At 43.5% G+C, this 21514-nt stretch overlaps 1 protein-coding gene and 1 long non-coding RNA gene across 2 annotated transcripts in view; one reads left to right on the top strand and one right to left on the bottom strand.

Annotated features, from left to right (window-relative positions):
• Window positions 1-3346, bottom strand: part of LOC142046938 (uncharacterized) — a 34858-nt gene extending 31512 nt beyond the window's left edge. Inside the window, exon 1 of the long non-coding RNA XR_012656035.1 lies at window positions 3258-3346. This is a non-coding gene — a long non-coding RNA (uncharacterized LOC142046938). The remainder of the gene's footprint in view (window positions 1-3257) is intronic.
• A 116-nt stretch (window positions 3347-3462) lies between these two features.
• Window positions 3463-21514, top strand: part of ASB5 (ankyrin repeat and SOCS box containing 5) — a 67738-nt gene continuing 49686 nt past the window's right edge. The window contains exon 1 of the mRNA XM_032784402.2: window positions 3463-3736. Coding sequence (XP_032640293.1) covers window positions 3541-3736 — 196 coding nt within the window. The 5' untranslated portion in view covers window positions 3463-3540. The remainder of the gene's footprint in view (window positions 3737-21514) is intronic.

Raw genomic sequence — 21514 nt, 5'->3', positions numbered from 1 at the left:
CACAGAAAGTCACAGAATCCATGACAGACTCACATTACTGATTATCTGACTGACTATATTCTTTACAACACCATGAAAAGGTGAGGAGGAGAGTATGAAACATCAAACACTGGATGTATGATTAAGGAAAATATAATTTCTGTTTCTTAATGATTAAAGCGGAAATTGGCAACTGTGGTTAGGAACATAGTGCACATTTATCCCTATGGAAAACATGCCACTTCAATTCAGTGTCAGATAACAATATGCCAAATATAAAGAGGGATTTTCATCTGGCAGTTTCCCAAATACTTACCGATACTTCTCATTATATTAGTAGGAAAGCAATACTTATGCTAGCTGGTGGCTGAAATGTTTATGAACAAACTTTAAGAAGAAACTGAAGTATATTTTTAGAGTATAATTTTCTATATAAAATGCACTATTTGTACATTGCTTTCTTTAATTATTCCTGTGATTTTTGCATACATTCAAATTTCTTCAGAAAAAAACAAAAAACTCTGCTCTCTTTAAGATAAAATTAAAAGCAGAGAAAAGGCTTGACATTTATTCTCAAACAGACATTCTCCTCCTGCCCCTCTTTCCACAGAGGTTTCTTCACACATGAGATTTCAGAATAGGATTGCCAGGTCTCCGTGTTTCATCCGAAAAACCCAGTCAAAAAGGGACCCTGGCGGCTCCGGTAAGAACCGCTGACTGGGTAGTAAAAAGTCTGGTTAGCGGCACAGCACAGTTAGCAGGCTCCCTGCCCGGCTCCGCGCAGCTCCCGGGAAGCAGCCAGCATGTCCCTCCAGCTCGGGGGCAGCCACAGGGGCTCCACGCACTGCCCCCATCCAGAGTACTGGCTCCACAGATCCCATTGGCTGGGAACTATGGCCAATGGGAGTTGCGGGGGGTGGTGCCTGGGGGCAGGGGCAGTGCGCGGAGCCTCCTGATGATGCCTCTGCCTAGGAGCTGGAAGGACATGTTGCCACTTCTCAGGAGCTGCCTGAGGTCATTGCTGTCTGGAGCCTGCACTCTGAAACCCCTCCCATTCCCCAAACCTCCTGCCTCAGCCCTGAGCTCCCTCCCACACCCAAACTCCCTCCCAGAGTCTGCACCCCACAACCCCTCTCATGACCCAACCCCTGCCCTGGCTCAGAACCCCCTCCCACACTCTAATCCCCTCCCCCAGTCCTGAGCCCTCTCCCACTTTCTGAACCCCTCGGCCCCAGTCTGGAGCCCCCTTCTGCACCCCAAACCCTCATTCCTGGTCCCACTCCAGAGCCCACACTTCCAGCTGTAACCCTCACCCACTCCCACCCCCCAACTCCCTACCCCATCTGGGAGCCTCATCATATACATTGAACCCCTCATTTCTGGCCCCATCTTAGAGCCCACACCCCAGCCTAGAGCCCATATCCCTCCCATTCCCCAACACCCTGCCTCAACCTGGAGCCCCCTCCTGCACTCCACTCCCCTTATCCCTGATCCGACCCCAGAGTCCGTACCCCTAGCCCAAGCCCTCACCTCCTCCCACACCCCAACACCCTGCTCCAGCCCAATGAAAATGAGCAAGTGAGTCAGGGTGGGGGAGAGTGAGTGATGGTGGTCAGGGGGATGGAGTGAGCAGGGGTAGGGTCTCAGAGAAGGAGCAGGACATGGATGGGGCCTCAGGGAAGGGGTGAGGCAAATGCATTTGGTTTTCTGCCATTAGAAAATTGGCAACCCTATTTCAGAAGCCACTACACTTTTCACTTTAACAACTTAGTCCAGGAGCTAGGTGTTATGGTAGATACATTATTTTGCCATTTTTTGTCTGGAAATATGCATTGAAACCCTATTTTGAGTTGCACATGACAATGTGTTTGGTGGTTCTGCTGAAGGGCCTGATCCAAAGGTCATTGAAGTCAGTGGAGGTCTTTACACTGAATTGAGTGGGCTTTGGATCATGCCATTAGTCCCTTCTCCACATTTGCCACCATTCTAAAATTCATACAGAATACTTCATGACTTGTAATTGTTGTGCAAAAGAGCCAGGAATAGAATAGAAAGGGTGTTTCAGTTTTAAGATTAATATAACTTGGCAGATTATATGAGGAAGTTCACACGTACTACAGTGTGACAGATTCCAGTCAGTGGTACTAGTCTCTCCATATTATGTGCATCAAATTAGAGGAAATTAAAGGAGTAACCTGACCTGATATCTTTAGCAAAAGGCCTTTGTTAAAATTTCTGAAAGAGTAGGAAGTTACAGTCTATATTTGAGTTGATAATTTCATACCACATTTCAAAATATTAATTCATTTTTTATTCAAACATTTACAAAGAGAAAGTAGGGAGAGATCCTTAGCTGTTCTGTCCTCGTATGTTATTTTTGGATTGTGTCTCTCTTAGAAAAATCTTAAGTTATCCTACTGCTCTTCAGTTTGTCTCATATTGTGAAGTCATTGCTTCCTCATGAGCAGTTACTCACACTAATGGAACTGCTGATCAGTGTGAATAATGGGTTTATGGTATATGAGCAAATCAGTTCTCTTTGAAGAATGTGAGGAATGTGTTAAAAACAGGTCAAGATGTAAATTTGTCACATCATAGATATAAAATAACATGGCACAGCATAATAAAAATGTGTATCATAGACATTAGAGATGGAAAAGACTTATTAGCTCATCTAGTTTGTCTCTCTGCCAGTGCAGGATTATTCCCTATAGTATATTTACTGGGGTTTTGTCCTGTGAATTTTTAAATATTCTGTGCAACAGATCTAACCGTAAAAGCAATGTGGGATTTGTTTCTCCTGTCAGCTATTTGATATTATTTCAGTTAACAGTTATGTAAACCATACATACTAGATTCATAGCAGGTACTTTGGAGCAGCACGTCACTATTCCTGTCATTCCTGAATTAAAGAGACACTAAACTAGTATGGCCCAAATTTATTCTACTTTTCATTTTCTTATCTGTTTGCAAAATCCATGTATTTCAGAAAAAATGCTTTACTGATAGGATATGATTTTGTCAGAAAAACCTATGGCAGCAGTCTAATATCCTAGAAACTTAACAATAATAAATAAATGTACATGAGGAAAAGAGAGAACATATCTGGGGAAAAATTGATTTCATATTCCAGGTTACAAAGAGCTTTTGTTGGCAAAACTGAGTAACAAAGGACATCATCATCCCTAAAACAACGGAATCTTTTGACAGTGTTTTTTAATAAGTAGAAATAGAAATAACTAGACAAATCAAAATGTAAATTCTGGAATGAAACAGACCTTTTAAATGGAAGAATCTTGGAAACTGTGAATGTCAGAAACTGTGTTTGTGGATATTCCGCTCCAGTTGAATACCATCAGGTCAGCACGAGCTGTAGTGAACTCAATACTATGTACAGTATAAATAATCCTCATATTTTGAGCAGCAAGCATCATGACCAGCTGATATTTTCTTTCCTCGGGACCAGCTGTTCCTGGCACTGAGGAGTGCCTAACTGGAGCCATATGACCTTAACACATTTGAGAATTGTACCGAAACACTGACAAACACTCTGGTGCAGCAATGTCTGTCATAGAGGAAAATCGCCCTTTTGCCCAGCAACTATCCAATGTCTACTTTACTATACTTTCACTTTTTTGTTTTAAACTTTTTGTGAAAATCAGCCTTGCCATTCTCAGTCACTTCTACATTGTAAAGGGGAACCGTAAGGAGGCAGCAAGGATAGCTGATGAATTTTATGGAATTCCTCAAGGGCAAGGTATGTGTGTACTTATTGCTGTATCTTAGTTTATTGCCATTGGTTTATTCTTGTCATAATTAATTATTTAACTGCTCTTGTGATTTTAAAAAATATTTCCATTAAGCCAAGTTGTGTGTGATTTTTTTTTCCAATATAAGATCGGTCATATTACAATAGTGTTAGTTTGTTTATATTGGGCCATATTCTTCCATCTTTACCTTAAGCAGAATTTTTCTCCATGAAAAGCTCCACACCTTATGAGTATGGGCAGCAGAATCTGTTCTACTATGATCAGAAAATCTAATCGTTAGCTCTATTTATATCTTTGATATAGTTTATAACAAAAAATGTGTAAGGAGGAAAGCTCCAGAGAAACATATCTATTAGAAAACATGGTTTATACGTTGTAGAATAATATGAGGTACTGTATAAAACTGAATTATTATAGGCAGCATTGCTAATGACTCGTATAGTTAAAGACTGCCTAACACTTTCCATTATAAGACCCTACTTTCAGTTGCATACATGCTCCTAAACTTCAACTATTGAGCTTAAATTTTCTATGCCAGGTGTCTGACTCAGGAAGAGTTTTTTAGAACATTTCAACAAAATCAGTTCATACATTTCTCTGAACAAAAATAAGGAAAAATACGTTGCTTTGCTCACGTTAAAATTATTACAGCCATTTCTTTGAGACGCTCTAGAATTTCATGCTTTAGAATAGGGACTTGAAATTTGACAGGAAGGTCACCCAGGTGTCAGAGATGGGCTTTTTGGCATCCTCATAGAAATCCATCCATATTTGGTCAAGTTGTAAGCCTCTGAAAATTACAGTGTGCATGTCCTCAAGCAGACATTTGTTAGTTTGGCAGCATTATTCTTCAAAGAGTCCATCTGTACTAAGCATGTTCTATCTCCACATTGTTTCTATCTGCCAGCCAGACTGTATATGCAGCATCCCTACAGAGTGTATGAGCATGCTCCTGCTCAGCTCAGGACTTCTGGGATGAAGTTTCCCTCCAATGCTCCTACATCTATCTGGGGTCACTCCTAGCACCCATGTAGCATGGAGGAAAAGGAATTACTGTACCCTGAATTGAATCCAGTGGGGTGAGGAGCTTGTGAGGGAGACTGAAACAGGAGCTGGTGAAAGAGGAGGGCTGGAAAAGGCTGGAGTGCATAGGGGTAGAAGGAATCAGGCTTGGAGGAACAGAGTAAGAATATTTAACCATTATAGCACGCTCCTCTACAGAATCTGGAATTGAACCCAAGAGTCCTGAATCTTATTGTTCCTTTGCTATAAGCAAACATCTGTGAAATCCACTGGCAAAATACGGGTCTCATCTTCCTATATGGCTGGTCCATAGAGGATAAGGATTTACTACTGCTGAAAGTGACTGTTAGCTCAAGTGGCAAAGAGGTCTGTCCTGATCTAAAGGTCCCAGTTCTGCAGGTGACCCAGGCGGGAGAGAGGGTGTGTCAATATGGTTCTACATGATGGAACTTCTATTTTTCAGTTTATTTTTTTATATATCACTAGTGATGGACCAAAAAAAAAAGAAAAGCCCTGAAGGAATATGTATATTTAAGGTTAGGGATGATGATGTCCTTAATTCACATTGTTGCACTAAGCAGTTATTTTATATAACATTGATTTTTATTAAGAACAATATGTCATCCTTAACTTTGGATTTCTTAGCTCTTGTATGCAACACAACTTAGCTGTGATTTTGGGTTGATTTAAAAAAATAATAATTTCCAGGAAGTTGGTGAGGGAGAATGTGAATTCTGTAATTTAAAGTTCAATGATGTTAAATTTAGTGAAAGTGGATTTGGTTTAATGAAAAGAGATAGATGGTGAGGGGCTGTGGTAAAGAGGGCAGGTCTCTTGTTAAAAAAATGGAAGGTAATCTCTGACTTAAAAATAATAAATGTGTAATGTATGTTGCTTTGGGACTTCTGGGCTTCATCTGGGTGCTCAGCATCAGAGTTTCAAAAAATAAATATGCATGTATAAACTACAATAGTCAGAGCCAGAACAAATTTCTATTTCTAGAAGTCAAATGTAAATAAAAAATTAAAAAAACTTTTTTTCTTTTCTGAGTCATCCATTTTAAATGGCAAAGTTCACGTCTTAAAATAAGATTTAAGAGCCTAGTTCTTTTCCCAGTGAAGTCAATGGTAAAAATCCCATTTCAAAAAATGGCTTCAATGAGAGAAAGAATCAGGTCTATTACAAAGTTCCCATTAACTGGATTATTCTTTAACTTTGGCCCTGCTCTTGAAAACACTCACATGCTTACTTTACGCTCATAGTTGTCCCACTGAACTCAATGGGACTGCTCAGGTATATAGCACTAACTAGTTAAGTGCTTGTAGGGCCACCTATACGTTTAGATGATTACGCCTAGTTTTCCTCTTCCTCGTGGTGAAGTGTACCTAAGGTTAGTTATTTCTCATGACAAAAATGTGTAAAGTCATGATACTAGTTACAAAAGAAAACAAAAAGTCATAGTACACAAAGTTTTATCCCATTTTAAAATCTCATATTCCACCAAATTGATATAATTGAGCCACTTTTGTATAATAATCATGGAAAAAGTACTGCTCATTAGTGGACTGCCATGACTTTATATGAAAAATACTAATTCGTGCCTTTTTTTCAAGAAAGACTTAGGTGTTATTAATATGTGACCTCAGAGTTACCTTGTGTGTAGATATTGTTGCTCCTTTGGTCTTAGCAGTTGCCAGTATTTGGGACCTTGCAGTATTATTTCTAAGAGGAAAAATGATGATAGAAGTCAGGTATATTCTTGGTGCAATCCTGTTTATTTACAAAAAATATATATAAAGTCCTGTTTTCCTAAACACAGTACAAGCAAACAGCAGCAACAGCAGTCAGCCTCTCCAGTCAATTTTGTGCCCTGAGGAGTTCTGTCTCTCTGCATCTTCTCAGGGCTGTACCTAGGCCTGATCTACTCTAGAAAGTTAGGTGGAAGGAAGCTGCCTTATGTTGACCTATTAATATATGTGTCTACACTACCGGGCCCTTTACACCAACCTAAGTCGCCTCTAATGTTGACTTCAGTAATCCACCTCTGCAAGAGGCGTAGCGCTTAATTTGATTTTCATGGATTGACTGTGAGGTAGTGCAGACACAGCGTTGTGTAATTCAACTTAAATGGCCTCCAGGTGGTGTCCCACAATGCTCATCTGTGACTGCTCTGGAGATAATTCTCAACTCTGCTGCACTTCAGCCAAGTACACAGGAAATAGCCCCTCCCCTGCTAAAACTCCGGGAATTTTTGATTTCCCATTTCCTGTTTGATCAGCATTGGGGGCATGCCAGATTGAGCACAGCTGATCATAGAGACTATATGCCCCAAACATGCTCCAGCCTGGTCTGAACAGGAGTGGTGGATCTTTTCGCTGGGGAGAAGAGTCTGTGAGGCAGAGCTCCGATCCAGCAGAAGAAATGCTGACATCTATGCAAAGATTGCTTGTGGAATGGGGGAGAAGGGCTACATGAGGGACACACAGCAGTGCCCTGTGAAAATAAAAGAACTTCACCAAGCGTACCAGAAGGCAAGGGAAGCACATGCTTGCCTTCTGTGCCTCCCTTGCCTTCTGGTGCTGAACCCCACACATGCTGGTTCTACAATAAGCTGCATGCAAATCTCTACCAGCACCCCCACAAGCAAAGTGGACATCTCACAGGTGTGTGAGTCTAGGGACAACAAGGAAGATCATATGGTGGATGAGGAAGAAGAGGAGGAGGAAAATGGGAGACAGGTGAGCGGTGGATCCATTCTCCCTGAAAGCCTGGAAATATTTTTAACCCTGGAGCCCTGTGAGTCGCAGGACATGACACCAAAAGCGAGGTGCTGTGGTTCTTTGCTTACAAGAGGCCGCTCCAGATACGCAGAGGGTGGCCCCTGGAAAAGACTGTTTATGTGGACTGGGATAGCCCGGGAATCCTCCATGGAGGTACTCTGTAATCCTTTGCAGAAGGTTTCTGGGCAGGGCAGTCTTATTTCTTCCACTATGGTAGGACACTTTCCCACGCAACTCCTGAATTAAGTCTGCTGGCATCCTTGCGGTACACAGCAATGCATCATCAGGACTGGGTCTATACCCAGATGCTTCAGTATCTCCTTCCTTTTCGCCTCTGTTACCCTCAGGAGACTGATATCACATAGAGTCACCTAGGGAAAATGGGGCACTCATTAAAAGTGCTCTTGCAAGAAAAAAAAAAGGACATATAGACCCATCCCACCCCTCCACATTCTGGATCACCAAACCACACTGCTGCTAATATGCCTTTATTGTGCTCGGCATGGGTTGGCAAGTAGTTTAAAGTAGCTGATAGGGAACTGGCAACCCACATGAGAGATTTGCAGCTTGGGAGGGAAAACATTCCCTCATCCCAGTTCATAAACAGCTTCCTGTGATGCTATGGGGAAGGGTCATAGTTCGACTAGCTACCTCTGCTCCTGACATGAGCCTGCCATAGACTTCATTAAAAGTGCACTCACCCTTGACCAGGGTGGGGGCTATTCGCCATGGCTGGAACAGCAAAATGTCACAATGAATGGTTACGGATTCCGATTATGTTATGGCTTACACCTAGTGTAATAAAGGTTGGGTTTTGGTTTTTTTGTTTTATGAAAATGGCCTTGCTATGGAAACATTTTATTCATGTACAATGACGCCTTTATTTTTTCCCATGACTGACAGCTGGAAATGTGTCCTTTGGCATGTCATCAACACCTGAAAGCAGACTTTTGCGGATTAGGAGGAGAAAGAATGTGGGAGGACATATTCACCGAGATAATGAACGCCTCTGGGACAGCTGACACAGAGCTGAGAGCATGGAGGATTTCACTGTCTGAGAAGTTAGAAATGGACATGGAGAGAAGGAAAGCTTCCAGTGAGCAAGAGCAAGCAGTGCAGGATGAGATGCTTTGGATTATGAGAGACTAAGCAGACATGTTGAGGCATCTGGTTGAACTGCAGAAACAGAAGCAGGAGAGTAGAGTCCCTCTGCAGACTCTGATGGACAGCCAGCCAGCATCGGCTGGTGCAGAATCACCCTTACCCCAGCATTCCCTGAGGCATGGGCAAAAAGTCCATTATCCCTTTCACTTAACTCTGGGGGGAGGATACCAGGAACAGAAGGTGCCCATTCACAGACCTTTGATGGTCTGGAATGCGGTGTTATGTTACACAGATGAAAATGTCCATTCCATTCCAGCTGTACAACCCCTTTTCCTCAAGATTACCTTTTTTTCTGTTCTTCTTCTTTACTTATGTTCGTTAAATAAAGTAAAGGGATTTGAGAAATAAATGTTCTTTACTGAGTAGAAGCAGTGGGCTTAAGCAGGGGGTTGGCTTTACGGGGACAGTGATGCAAGCCAGGTCGAGGTTTGGGAAAGCACAGTGCAGACAAGCAGCTCACATTACTGTGACTTCTTATTTCAAAGCCTCATGGATATGCAGAGCCCCTTGCTGTGCTCTTCTTATTGCCCTGGTGTCTGGCTGCTCAAAAATGGTTGCCATGCGATCTGTCTCACCCCTGTGGAAAATTTCCCTCCTTTTTTTCCACAGATATTATGTAGCACACAGCAGGCAGCTATAACCATGAGGATGTTCTCTTCACTAAGGTCCAAACTTGTCAGTAAACTTCTCCAGCGCCCCTTTAAACAACCAAGGCACATTCAACCACCATGCTGCACTTGCTGAGCCTATAGTTGAACCATTCCTTACTGCTGTCCACACAGCCAGTGTATGGCTTCATGAGCAATGGGAGCAAGGAGTAGACTGGGTCCCCCAGGATAACTATCAGTATCTCAACATCATCAATGTTCATTTTGTGGTCTGGAAAAAAAGTCCCAGATTGCAGTTTTTTGAACAGACCCAAGTCCCTAAAGATGCGTGCGTCATGAACCTTTTCTGACCATCCTACGCTGATGTCGGTGAAACACCCCCTGTGATCCACCAGCACTTGCAACACCATTGAAAAGTAACCCTTTCGGTTTATGTACTCTTTGTCAAGGTGGTCTGGTGCCAAGATGGAGACGTGTTTGCCATCTATCGCCCCACCACAATTAGGGAACCCCATTGCGACAAAACCATCCACTATGTCCTGCACATTTCCCACACTCACTACCCTTCGTAGCAGTAGTCGATTAATGGCTCTGCACAGTTGGAGCACAGCAGCTCCCATAGTTGACTGACCTACTCCAAATTGATTTTCTACTGACCAGTAACTGTCTGGCATTGCAAACATCCAAATAGCAATTGCCACTCGCTTCTCCATTGTCAGAGCAGTTCTCATTTTTGTGTTGGTGAACTGCAGGGCAGGGGAAAGCTCTGCACAAAGTTCCTGGAATGTGGCCTTCCACATTCGAAAATTCTGCACCCACTGCTTATCATCCCATACCTGCAAAACGATGCAGTCCCACCAGTCAGTGCTTGTTTCACGGGACCAGAAACGGTACTCAACAGAATGCAGCTGCTCTGTGACTGCCACCAGCAACTGTGAATTGTTTTTTTAAATGGCTTGCAGCAGGACTGCTTGCAGGACATCACGTTCCACAAGGTGGACCCTACTTCGGCTCTGAAAATACTGCAGGAGAAGGTGCGAGGAATTTGAGATGCTCACAGCAAGAGAGCACAACTGAGCAGGCTCCATGCTTCTGGGGCTATGGCGTACGTGCAGTGGTTTTAAGGCACAAAAACCACTGGCTTGTTTGCCATTGATATGAGGGGGGGAGCACAGTGCATCATGGGATGCCTATGCAATGTTACCATTCTCCCCTGTGACAATGTTTTGGTCCCATGACACATTGCACAAACTTACCAAAACACACAGTGGCAAGTTGCATTTTGTGATAGCTACCCACGATGCACTGCTTTGTGCATTGATGCAGGCACTGCTAGTAAGGACACATTCCATCAAGACAATGAGCATGGTGTGGCCATGCTCAATTGACTTAATTAATTCGAAGGCTCCAGGTTGACTTAGATAAAGTCAACTTAATTTTGTAGTGTAGATAAACCCTCAGAACTGCTTCTCTCCCGCTCTACTGACTTTTCTGTTTTTCCTGGTTCTGACACGCACTAATCCTGCATTTGCAACCAGGGAATCCCTCAACCATCAGAGTTTAGCTTCCTGTCAGACTTTGTTTCCCGCTATCTCACTATATATAGAGGCATAATTGCTCCTTCCATTTAATCTGAAAGTTGAGCGGTTAGCACAGCCATTGGCCAGATCTATGACTGTTTATAGATCAAAGGCCCACTCAGTGGCAACCAATAATACCATAAAAAAGATGACACCCTGAATGACTCATGCCAGACAGAAAGAAAGAAGAGAAATTTAACTAATTAAAATATATACAAACCTGACTATTTACATATATACCGAATGTTTTTCTGTCAAGATTTTTTCACATCACCACTCCAAAATGATTTGACTCCCACCCAGATCTACATGGGCTTTTTTTCCCCAGCCCGATCTCCTTTCAACCACCTGAAATTATAAAATAATAAAATAAATCAATTGGAATAAATATTGTACTTACATTTCAGTGTATAATGTATAGAGCACAATTTAAACAAGTCATTGTATGAAAATTTTAGTTTGTACTGACTTCAGTAGTGCTTTTTATGTAGTCTGCTGTAAAACTAGGCAAATATCTACATGAGTTGATGTACCTCGGTTGAGAACCACCGTTCTGTAATAGGAAGAGTGGCCTACAAAACTCTGCATGTCTGTGAGTGCTGATGGATTGACCATTATGCACAGTCTCAGTTTTCTTTTTAGTGGTGGAAATTTAGATTGTATATCCAAGTAGGTTCCTTCTTTTTGGAACACCTCACATTTCTTTGGGTTCAGTTTCAGATTGGCAGTCTTAAACTTACCACTAAGGTTATGATTTTTACTCTGAGGTCGTTGAAATCATGGAATCCAGGACTTCCAGTGATCACCATGACTTCAGCCTGCCTCGGCCAGGAGCTGCGGGGTACCCTCATTGCCTGGTGGGGGTACCCTGGAGCTCACAGGTGGCAGGGGGACCCTGGAGCTCTGAGCAGGTCCCCGCACCTGCCTAACTGAACTCCCATTTTCTCATGGATATTTTTAGTAAAAGTCACGGACAGGTCACAGGCTTCAGTAAAAGTCATAGACAGGTCACAGGCATCAGTGAATTTTTCTTTATAGCCAGTGTCCTGTCTGTGACTTTTACTAAAAATATCTGTGACAAAATCTTAGCCTTACTTATTACAGATCGTTTGTAAATGTATCTGTTCCTGTTCAAAGGTTTTAGCATGCACCACACTATTAGGTCAGCGTTTCTCAAACTGGGGTCTGTGTACCACTGGGGGGACCCCAAGGGTACTCCAGGGGGTCCACGGGCCCCGCTGACCAACTCCTCCCCCTCCCTTCCAGCGCCTCCTTCACAGTGTAAAGGAGGCACTGGGAGGGAGGGGGAGGAATGGAGATCCTGGGTCTGCGCCACTCCAGGAAGCGGTTAGCATGTCCCTGAGACCTAGGGAGAGGGGGTGGGACAGGGGGTCTCTGCGCTCAGCCCCCATCCCGAGCACCGACTCCGCAGCTCCCATTGGCCTGGAACTTCAGCCAACAGGAGCTGCAGGGGCAGTGCCTGTGGGCAGGGCCAGCACACAGAGACCCCTTAGCCCCCTGCCTAGGAGTCAGTTCCAGAGGGATGTGCCAGTCACTTTTGGGAGCTGCCCGAAGTAAGCACAGCCCCCCTCTCCTCCTCCCGCACCTCAACTCCCTGCCCCAGCCCAGAGTCTGCACCCAAACTCCCCCGCAAAGCCTGCACCTGCTCCTATACCCCTCACCCCCTCCTGCACCCCACCTCCCTGCCCCACTCCTGAGCCCCCTCCAGGACCCAAAGTCCCTCCTAGGACCTGCACCCCCTTCAGCACCCAAACTCCCAGCCCCAAAGCCCACACCCCTCACTCCCTCCTGCTCCCAAACTCTGTCTCAGAGCCCTCACCTCCTCCTGCACCCCAGCTCCCTGCCTCAGCCTGGTGAAAGTGGGGGGCAGTGAGCAATAGAGAGAGGGGGGAATGGAGTGAGCAGGGGCATGACCTCAGGGAAGGGGTGGGCCAAGGCTGGAGGGAGGGTTGGGGGTCCCCCAAAATTTTTAAATCAAAATAGGGGTCCTCAGGTTGCTAAAGATTGAGAACCGCTGATCTAGGTTCAGGGCACTGGAACAAGAGGGCCAGCTGGGGCCATGGACCTCCCACTTTTGAAAGTGTGAGAGCCTGGCCCGTCCACATTTCAGGACAGGCCCCAGCCCCTTTCCCCTTCTCTTCCACCCAAGGCCCCACCCCCTGACCAGGCTGGAAGCTGGAGCCAGGCAGCTGTGGGGAACCCTAGACTCACCAGCAAATCTGGGCCACGGATGCGGGGCCCAAAAGCAGCCCCTGGCCCATGTTCCCGCCCACTGGGGTGCACTGCCCAGGACCGGTGTAAGGTATGGGTCTCCCTACAGTGGCCTGGACCCTCTGGGCAGCTCTTACCTCGGCTCGGCTGCTGCTCTTCGGCCCGAGTCCCCACCCCCACCGGAGCTAGCCTGAGGTAAGAGCTGCCCGGGGAGCCCTGGCTATCTGTGCGGAGCCCCGGACCCTCTACCTACCATGGGCGGGGACATGGGTCAGGGGCTGCTCTCGGGTTTCCCGCCCAGAGCAGGTGAAGGGGCTGGGACTCCCCACAGTGGGCTGGGTGGCTGTTCCTCCGGCCAGGCTCTGGCCTCAAGGGAAAGAGGGAGCAGAGGCCACAGAGGGGCTGGGCCTCATGCCCCTCCCCCTTTTATGAAGGATCCTGCGCCGTTGGTTAGGTATAATAAATATGCAATGTAACACCTTATCCAGAAGCCTCTCAAATGTGTCTGGTGCATTACACGAGTCAAAAACCATAATTTTAAATTGTCACAGGCCTTGCCCTGGTGTGCAAGCAGTCTTTTCCCTGTGCCTTGGATCCCCTTCCACTTACCAGTATCACTTTTAATATCCAGTGTGGAAAACCAGACTGAACCTGCTACAGCATCCAAGGTCTCATCCATTCACAGTAATAGATAAAGAATACTTCGTTTAACTTTCTATAGTCCATGCAGAATCTAGTGCTTGCCATCTCTTTCTTAACCAGAACTATGGATAAGGCCCAAGGACTAACTGAAGTTTCAGTTATGCCTTTCTGATAAATTTCTACAGTGGCTGGTAAAACCCTTTCTCTCTTTGCAATTGGTTAACAGTGAGGTGGCTGTTTAATGGGCTCATTTCTCCCAGCAGCAGTCTTATGTTGGACCAGTGCAGTACACCCTATATCTCTGCTGGATAGGGAGAGCAACTCCTGATTCCTAACCAGAAAGTCTCTTATGTGTTTTGCAGCAACCAGGGAACCCCTGATCCTAGGCAACTTAACTTCTCATCAGACTTTGTCATACGGACCATTGCCTTGGGCAGTGGCTTCTATTGTTTTCAGCTGTGTCATTAGTTAAGGGGCTTAATTGTTCCTTTATTTAGCCAGAACAAAGGGTAGCTAGCACACCCACTGACTTTAACCAGGTCTGTGATTTGTTGATCAAAGATCTGCTCAATGGCAGCCATAAGCACCTTCCTGCATTACAGTATATTTTCATTTTAACTATTTGCTAATATTGTTCTTGAAATTATCCCAGAAGGTACATTCTTTATTTTTCTGTACTCAAAAACATTTTAATAGTTTGTGTTTTCTTACGATTCCTTCATTGGTTATATAAAATGTTGACAAAGTATTTTGTCAATTTAATTGTTAAATATCCCACAGCTAGTTAGCAAATAAAAATGATAAGGCTTTGCATCACTATCATTTACCCTATATTTTAAAGATGTAACCAGAAAAACAAAACAATTATGGCAGCATGTAAATGAACTAAAGTTTGCTGAATGCTGACTAGCCTGGTCATCTACCAAAAAAAAAAAAAAAAAAAAGGTATTAAACCCCAATCCAGAGTGACTGTATGAGGGAACATGTTGCATTCTTGTAGATCCCTGTTGACTTCATTGAAGTACCTGAGATCTGTAGATGTTCAGTACCTATGAAAATTTAGCTAACAGTTATTTCTATTATTGTAGTGCCTAAGGTGCAGTGCTAGGAACTATCCATATATAAAGTAACGGAATGTCCCTCCTTTAAGAGCTCATAAGCTAAGAATAAAGCAAGAAATGACAATTAGGGAAAGAGAAATAAAATATGCGATTGATGTAGCATAATTGTTGGATGAATAGTTTGCAAAAAATGCAAACTCGGGTTGACAAAATATTTGCAAATAGTTGAATTTGGCAAATAGTTTCAGCTGAAAAATCAAAAGAAATTCTAAAATTTTGAAATGTAGCTAGATTTAATGATTTTTAAAAGGATAAAAAACACCATGTTTCATTTTAGGTTAAACAAAATGTTTCATTTTATTTGTGTTTTTCATTTTGCCAAGAAAAAACAAACAAACAAATCCATTCTGGATCAACGCAAAACATTTTCCCTTAACAGTTAGAAGCGGCATAGCTATCTGTTAAGGGAAAACTGAAGTTATATTTTTAGTATTTCCTTAGACTACTAAAGAAGACATCACTTAATTAGAATATATAAGCAATATTAATAGCGTTAAATGTTTGAAACTCATCAGTGAATATAAATTCAGCATCTGTGATCTATGTGGTGGGGCGGGGAGAGGTTTCTATTTTTATAAGGATTGCATCAGGAAATAGGCTCATGATTACAGCTGATTGAACTTGGAATTTCTGTTTCATGGGAAATTTCAAAGTATCAAAATTTGTTTTCATCCCAGATCAGAACAAACTATAATATTTTCAAAGTTACTTACAAAATGGAAGTTTGAAAAATGCTAGGTTAGGAAAACTTAATTTCAAAAACATTTTGAAAATTATTTTATTTTTTATATTTCACATTATTTTGTGACATGCCAGTAGTAGTGCATATTATGACCTGACATCATTTCATAATGTCATGATATAACATGTACTATTTCTGATGACATGGAATAATGTAAAGATAATAAGATTAAATACAAGTTAAAATAAAATTTTAAATTTTTTTTTTGAAACAAGATTAAAGAAGTTATTTTTTGTCTCATCAGAAATTTTTTCCAAAATTGATGAGTTTTGTGAAAAAATTGTATTGAATCTGAGCAAAACCACTTTGATGAAAAATCTCCTATCATCTGTACTCATGACACATACTGGGGCAGAAAGATAAGAACTGCAGTTGCAGATATAAGTTATAGTAGAGATTTCCACAGCTATTTTTAGGTTCGTGCTATATTTTTTCTGGCTGTGGGTTCTTTTGGTTTCTCTTTTGGAGTTCTTTGCAGGTTACTTTTTACATTAAACCAGGTGCCCCTAAAATGTTAATGTGCTGCAGAATTTTGGATTGAAAATGTATGACTACCTTGTGAAAGCGGATTAATTGAAGGGTGCCATTCACATGTAATCTCCAAGAGATTTGTGGTCCAAGCACTCACCAATACCTCTTTGCATAACAGAAAACTAACAATGAAAATTTAAAAGTTGACATCCCACTGAGATGAATGGGGTTTTTTATCCATACTTTTCAGAGCGATTGCAGCATGCTCTGCATAATCAGGTAGACAAGGCTGAATCAGTTTACACTCAGTTCACGTTTTTAAGTTTTTCTTTGTAAACCTAAGTGCCAAGGAGGCAAAGTTAAATCACTCCTGAGACTGCTCTGATTTAAACTAGGAGCCCCGCTGCTCCTCTCAGGATCATAAGAATGCAAAAGTAGTTTTAAGACATGTTAGCAGCTTTCCTTCCCCTATAGGTCATAAATCAGAAATAATGTTGTGGTTCATTTTTGGAGATCCACTGTCTGGAAAGGTTGACTGCTTTTAAACCATAGTGAATGATTGAACAGAGTAATGTTTTCCTACTACCCTATTCTAACAATTCACAAATGATAACGTCATTTAGCAACAGTTGGTAGGGGAGAAAAATAAGCACAAGGCATCTTCTCAACTCACATTCAACACAGATCATAATTCTATTAATAAAAGCCATATAACACCTTTACTAGCTTCCTAGATACAATAGAGATTCATTTGGTAATGAAAGGAATGTTGTATGGAATACCTATTCATCACACTGCTCAGTGTAAGGCACCAACAGTTGGCATTTTGTTTTTCATAGATTATAGTTAGTAGCGTCAAAGTATTTAATGTAATTTAGGAATCAGTGATTTTCTGAACAATGTGGCTCCCTTTTTCAAATCTGACACCAAATTGAATAAAACATCGAAATAGGGAGATTTTTTAATGGAGTTCATCACCCTCTCTGGACACTGCTAAATCACTCCTGCCAGACAGGACTGGCACTCAAAAATACTTCTTAAGAGAGCAATCTGTTTCTGGAGTGAACCTGATTGCGCCAAATATAAAGCATTTAACAAAAGAAAAATCTCCTGGGGAAGACACTCCAGACCACACTAAAAGGGCTTCCCACACCACAATCCATTTCAAAGTGTACAACTTCAACACTCTGCTATATCAGGACCAAAGTACAAACCTTTCTATGGATTTAGGCCTTATCTACACTACAGTACTGAGTTGACCTATATTAGGTCGCCTTACAGCTACTGTAGTAATTACTGCAGTTTTTCATGTCCACACTGCCTTCCTACTGTCGGTAGTGCATGTAGGGTTGCCACATGTCCAGTTTTCAACTGGAAAGCTGAGTTAAAAAGGGACCCTAGCAGCTCCAGTCAGCACTGCTGATTGGGCCATTAAAAATCTGGTTGGCGGGGCTGTCAGGCTCCCTACCTGGCTCTGCATGGCTCCCGGAAGCGGCAATATGTCCCTCAGCTCCTCGGTGGAGGGACAGCCAGGGGGGCTCTGCGTGCTGTCCCCGCTCTGAGCACCAGCTCTGCAGCTCCCTGGGAACCACGGCTGTGGAAGCAGCGCCTGTGGGCGGAGGCATTGCGCACCACTCAGGGCTGCCTGGTCCCTCTGCCTAGGAACTGAGGGACATGTTGCTACTTCTGGGGAGCCCCTCTAGGTAAGTGCTGCCCAGAGCCTGTTTCCTGCAACCTCTCCCTCATTCAAACTCCCTGCCCCAGCCTGGAGCCCCCTCCCACACCCAAACTCCCTCCTGGAGCCCGCATCCCCTCCCGCACTGCCACCTTGCCCCAACCCTGAGCCTCCTCCCCAAGCCCGCACCCCAACTCCCTGCCCCAGTCCTGAGCCCCCTCATGCAGCCCGCACCCCAACCCCCTGGCACAGCCCGGAGCTCCCTCCTGCACCCCATGTCCCTCCCAGAGCCCACAGCCCACACCTGCCCTGCATCCCCAACTATCTGCCTCAGCCCAGAGCACCCTCCTACACTCCAAACCCCTTGGCTCCACCTCCCATCCCAGAGCCCTCTCCTGCACCCCAAACCCCTCATCCCTGACCCCGCCCCAGAGCCCACACCCCGCTCTCCTGCCCCAGCCTGGAGCCCCCTCCCACACCTTGAACCCCTCATTTCTGGCTCCACCCCAGATGACAGGGGGATGGAATAATCAGGGGCAGGGCCTTGGAGAAGGGCGTGAAGGGGGGGGCTTGGGGCAGGAGTGGGGCAGTGGTGTTCGGTTTTGTGCAGTTAGAAAGCTGACAACCCTTAGTGCATGTCCTCACCAGGAGCTTTTGCTAAGACCTTTCAGTGCCTGGCAGCCAGGCTCCCAGCTGGGAAGCTCCTTGAGGAGCTGAGAGCCCAGGTGCTCAGAACTAGGCAGGTGGGAGCTCTGTGCCAAGATGAGAGCCAAGGCTCTCAGCCCCAGGCAGGGCGCAGAGCTGACAGGCATGTAAGTAGTGCAGTGTCTCGTCTATACAGACACTGTATCACCCTAACTACATTGACCTAGGTGCTACACCTCTCGTGGAGATGGAGTTATTAGGTTGGTGTAATAGGGCAATTACAGCAGCAGGAGCAATGTAGTGTAGACACTTACAGAGTTAGGTTGACGTAAGCTGCCTTATATTGACCTAATTCAGTAGCGTAGACCTGGCTTTATATGGACAATTAAAATCGCTGTATGCAGCAGTGCTTATGGGAGCACATGAATAACCCCATTACTTCAAATGGTTTACTTGCATGCTTAAGTGCTTGCTGGATCTGGGTGCAAGCGAGAAAGTTTATGAGAGATCACCTTGACAAAACATTGGTAGTATGTTATTGTGAAGATGAGATTTTTATACAGTTGTTGCGCATATTTAGAAGTCTTGTGATTGAGGCCCGTATGTCCAGGATTTACTGTACAGTTGAAAGGATTTCTGATTTTACCCTTTTAATCTTAATATGATACTTAAAGAAAGAATATCACAGTTCTGACAGCAGAACATTTTGATTTATAGGAAGTTTCAGTTTGTCCTGAGAAGCTACTGATACCTTATTTAGCCACTTTTAGCATCCAACATCCAAGTAAATAATCTAGTGCTAAATAAGATTTTTAAAATGTAACTATATCAAACACTCACAAATTTGTCTTGCCTCTTCCAATTCTTATTCATTTGATTCAGTACTAGGAGAGAACAGTAAATGCAATCTGTATGGTACTAGGCATTTAGGAATGATATTTTCAAATAAGCCATCATATACCATATATGTTTAAATGTGTAACAGTCAAGGCAAAGCTTTTTTTTCCTCTGAAAACTCTACTCCATGCAGGTTACTATTTTAAATGTAAAATACACAGTTATTAATTTCTTGTTTAAATTTAGTACTTTGAAATGTAGATTCTACAATTTGGGATTAATTCACTGATTCATTGACCGATTTGATCACTGGGTTATTTCTGTAACATACAACCAAGTCTGCTAGCATTTGAGTCAAAACTGTGATGCATTCATGAATTGGGATTTTAAATTCCCCCCATATAATAAAAAATTTAAATGTATGCCCGTTTTCCTAACTTTAACTCTCATGTATTACTATATGCTTAAAAGAAAATTTCTGAAATTTTATACATTACAGAACCCACATTCTTGCATTACCAACAATGACAAAGGCCTGTTAAAATAAAACATATCATTACATATTGGAAAAACCCACTTGTTCTACAGAAACAGCCATGTATTTGTCATTATGAAAGGAGTTCCAGAAAGCAAGAGAGAAAAAAATTCTTTACTATTGATTTCACTGGAAAAAGCTCATGTTGTGTGTTTATTTCAATATATGGTGTAGCTTTTACATAATCTGTTTTTGCTCATTTTCTAGGCAGATGCGGTGTCAGAGATTTTTATAAAATATTTATAATCAACATTTTAATTGTTGGGCTTTCATGAAATTCTTCCCTCTAAGCTGCAGACTGAGGCCCTAGTCACTTTGTCCTCATCCAGCAGTGCAAAGGGGCCCTAAACTAACCGATCTCAAAATGATGTTTCCCCTATGTTTTCACAAGAGAGATCTTTGGCGTCTATGTTATCCCTTTCCTGGACAGTCTTGTAGTTAAGGTACTTGGAGATCTAAGTTTAATTTCTAGACTTCCTTCCCATAGACTTCCTTTGTTGCCCTGGAAATATCACTTATTTTCTTTGTGCCTTGGTTATCCATATGCAAAGTAGAAATAATAATACTTCCCTACCTCACCGGGATGTTGTGAGGATAAAATCACTAATATACCTAGGCTTAGTGTAATGCCATTGAGGTCACTCCAACACACCCCTGAGTGGTCAGGCATGGCACTGCAGGGGAGCAACTTGCTCAGTTTCCCCTCACCCACAGTATAAATGTGTCCAAGCAGGCTTTTCTACTATTAGAGAGCACGCTCTTTGGAGGGTCTCATTTATTTATCAGAAAGGAATAATATGAAAACAAATAAAATCTTCAGTAAGCTACTCCATCATAAATTCTCTGTCCTGGGTTAATTAGTCTTAGGACTTTCCCTGAAGCACTGTCAGGCTGAATTCCCTGCCTGGAGCTTGGGCCTCTGCTGGGCATTTGGTTGTATGCCACTCTTCCCTTGACAGTGCATACCTCTTTGCTCTGCTAGTCCGTCATACATCCCCAAGAGGTCCCATGCTCAGTTCCTTCTCCTGAGCTGCTCTGGTCCCTGGCCTGGGAATGCTTTCTCTCTGGGCCCATTCCTTCTCCACATCAGCCTTTCTTCTCCGGGAGACACCAATAGGAGTTGCTTCCTAACCAGCTCCCCTCTCACTCCTCAAGAGCTTCCTGTTCTGAGGCTTTCTCATTGAAGGTGCTCCTTACTGAATGAACTATTGCTCAGCTATAGGTGGATCTGAGTTGGCTCATTCTCCTTAGCAGAGCCTGCCACAAGTAGACTGGGTGCTTGATTCCCTCAGTCCACAAGATACTCAAACACAATGGTCATGGAGGCCATCTAAATACCTAGATAAATAAGTTTGGGAAAAGAGGACATGGCCAGTGCACCCTATGTCCAATAGATCCCCAAAAGCCTTAAGGCTGTCTGTCATGTACTACACCTGTGGGCCAGTGCCCAGTGACCCCAGGATCAGGAGCTCTCACACCTTGGCTAGGCACAATGCTGGTGGTATGTAAATTCAATGTGTCATTGCTATTAAAAAGGAATAATGATCTTTTGGGAGCTGAGAAAACAGGGTTACTCACCTTTGTAACTGTTGTTCTTCGAGATGTGTTGCTCATATCCATTCCAGGTAGGTGTGTGCGCGCCGCGTGCACAGCCGTCGGAGAAACTTTTACCGTAGCAACACTCGGCGGGTCGGCTGGGCGCCCCCTGGA

The sequence above is a fragment of the Chelonoidis abingdonii genome, chromosome 5 (assembly GCF_003597395.2).
Source record: "Chelonoidis abingdonii isolate Lonesome George chromosome 5, CheloAbing_2.0, whole genome shotgun sequence".
NCBI lineage: Eukaryota > Metazoa > Chordata > Testudines > Testudinidae > Chelonoidis > Chelonoidis abingdonii.
Note: the sequence above shows the minus strand (reverse complement) of the source record. Positions and strands in the feature narration are given on the sequence as shown.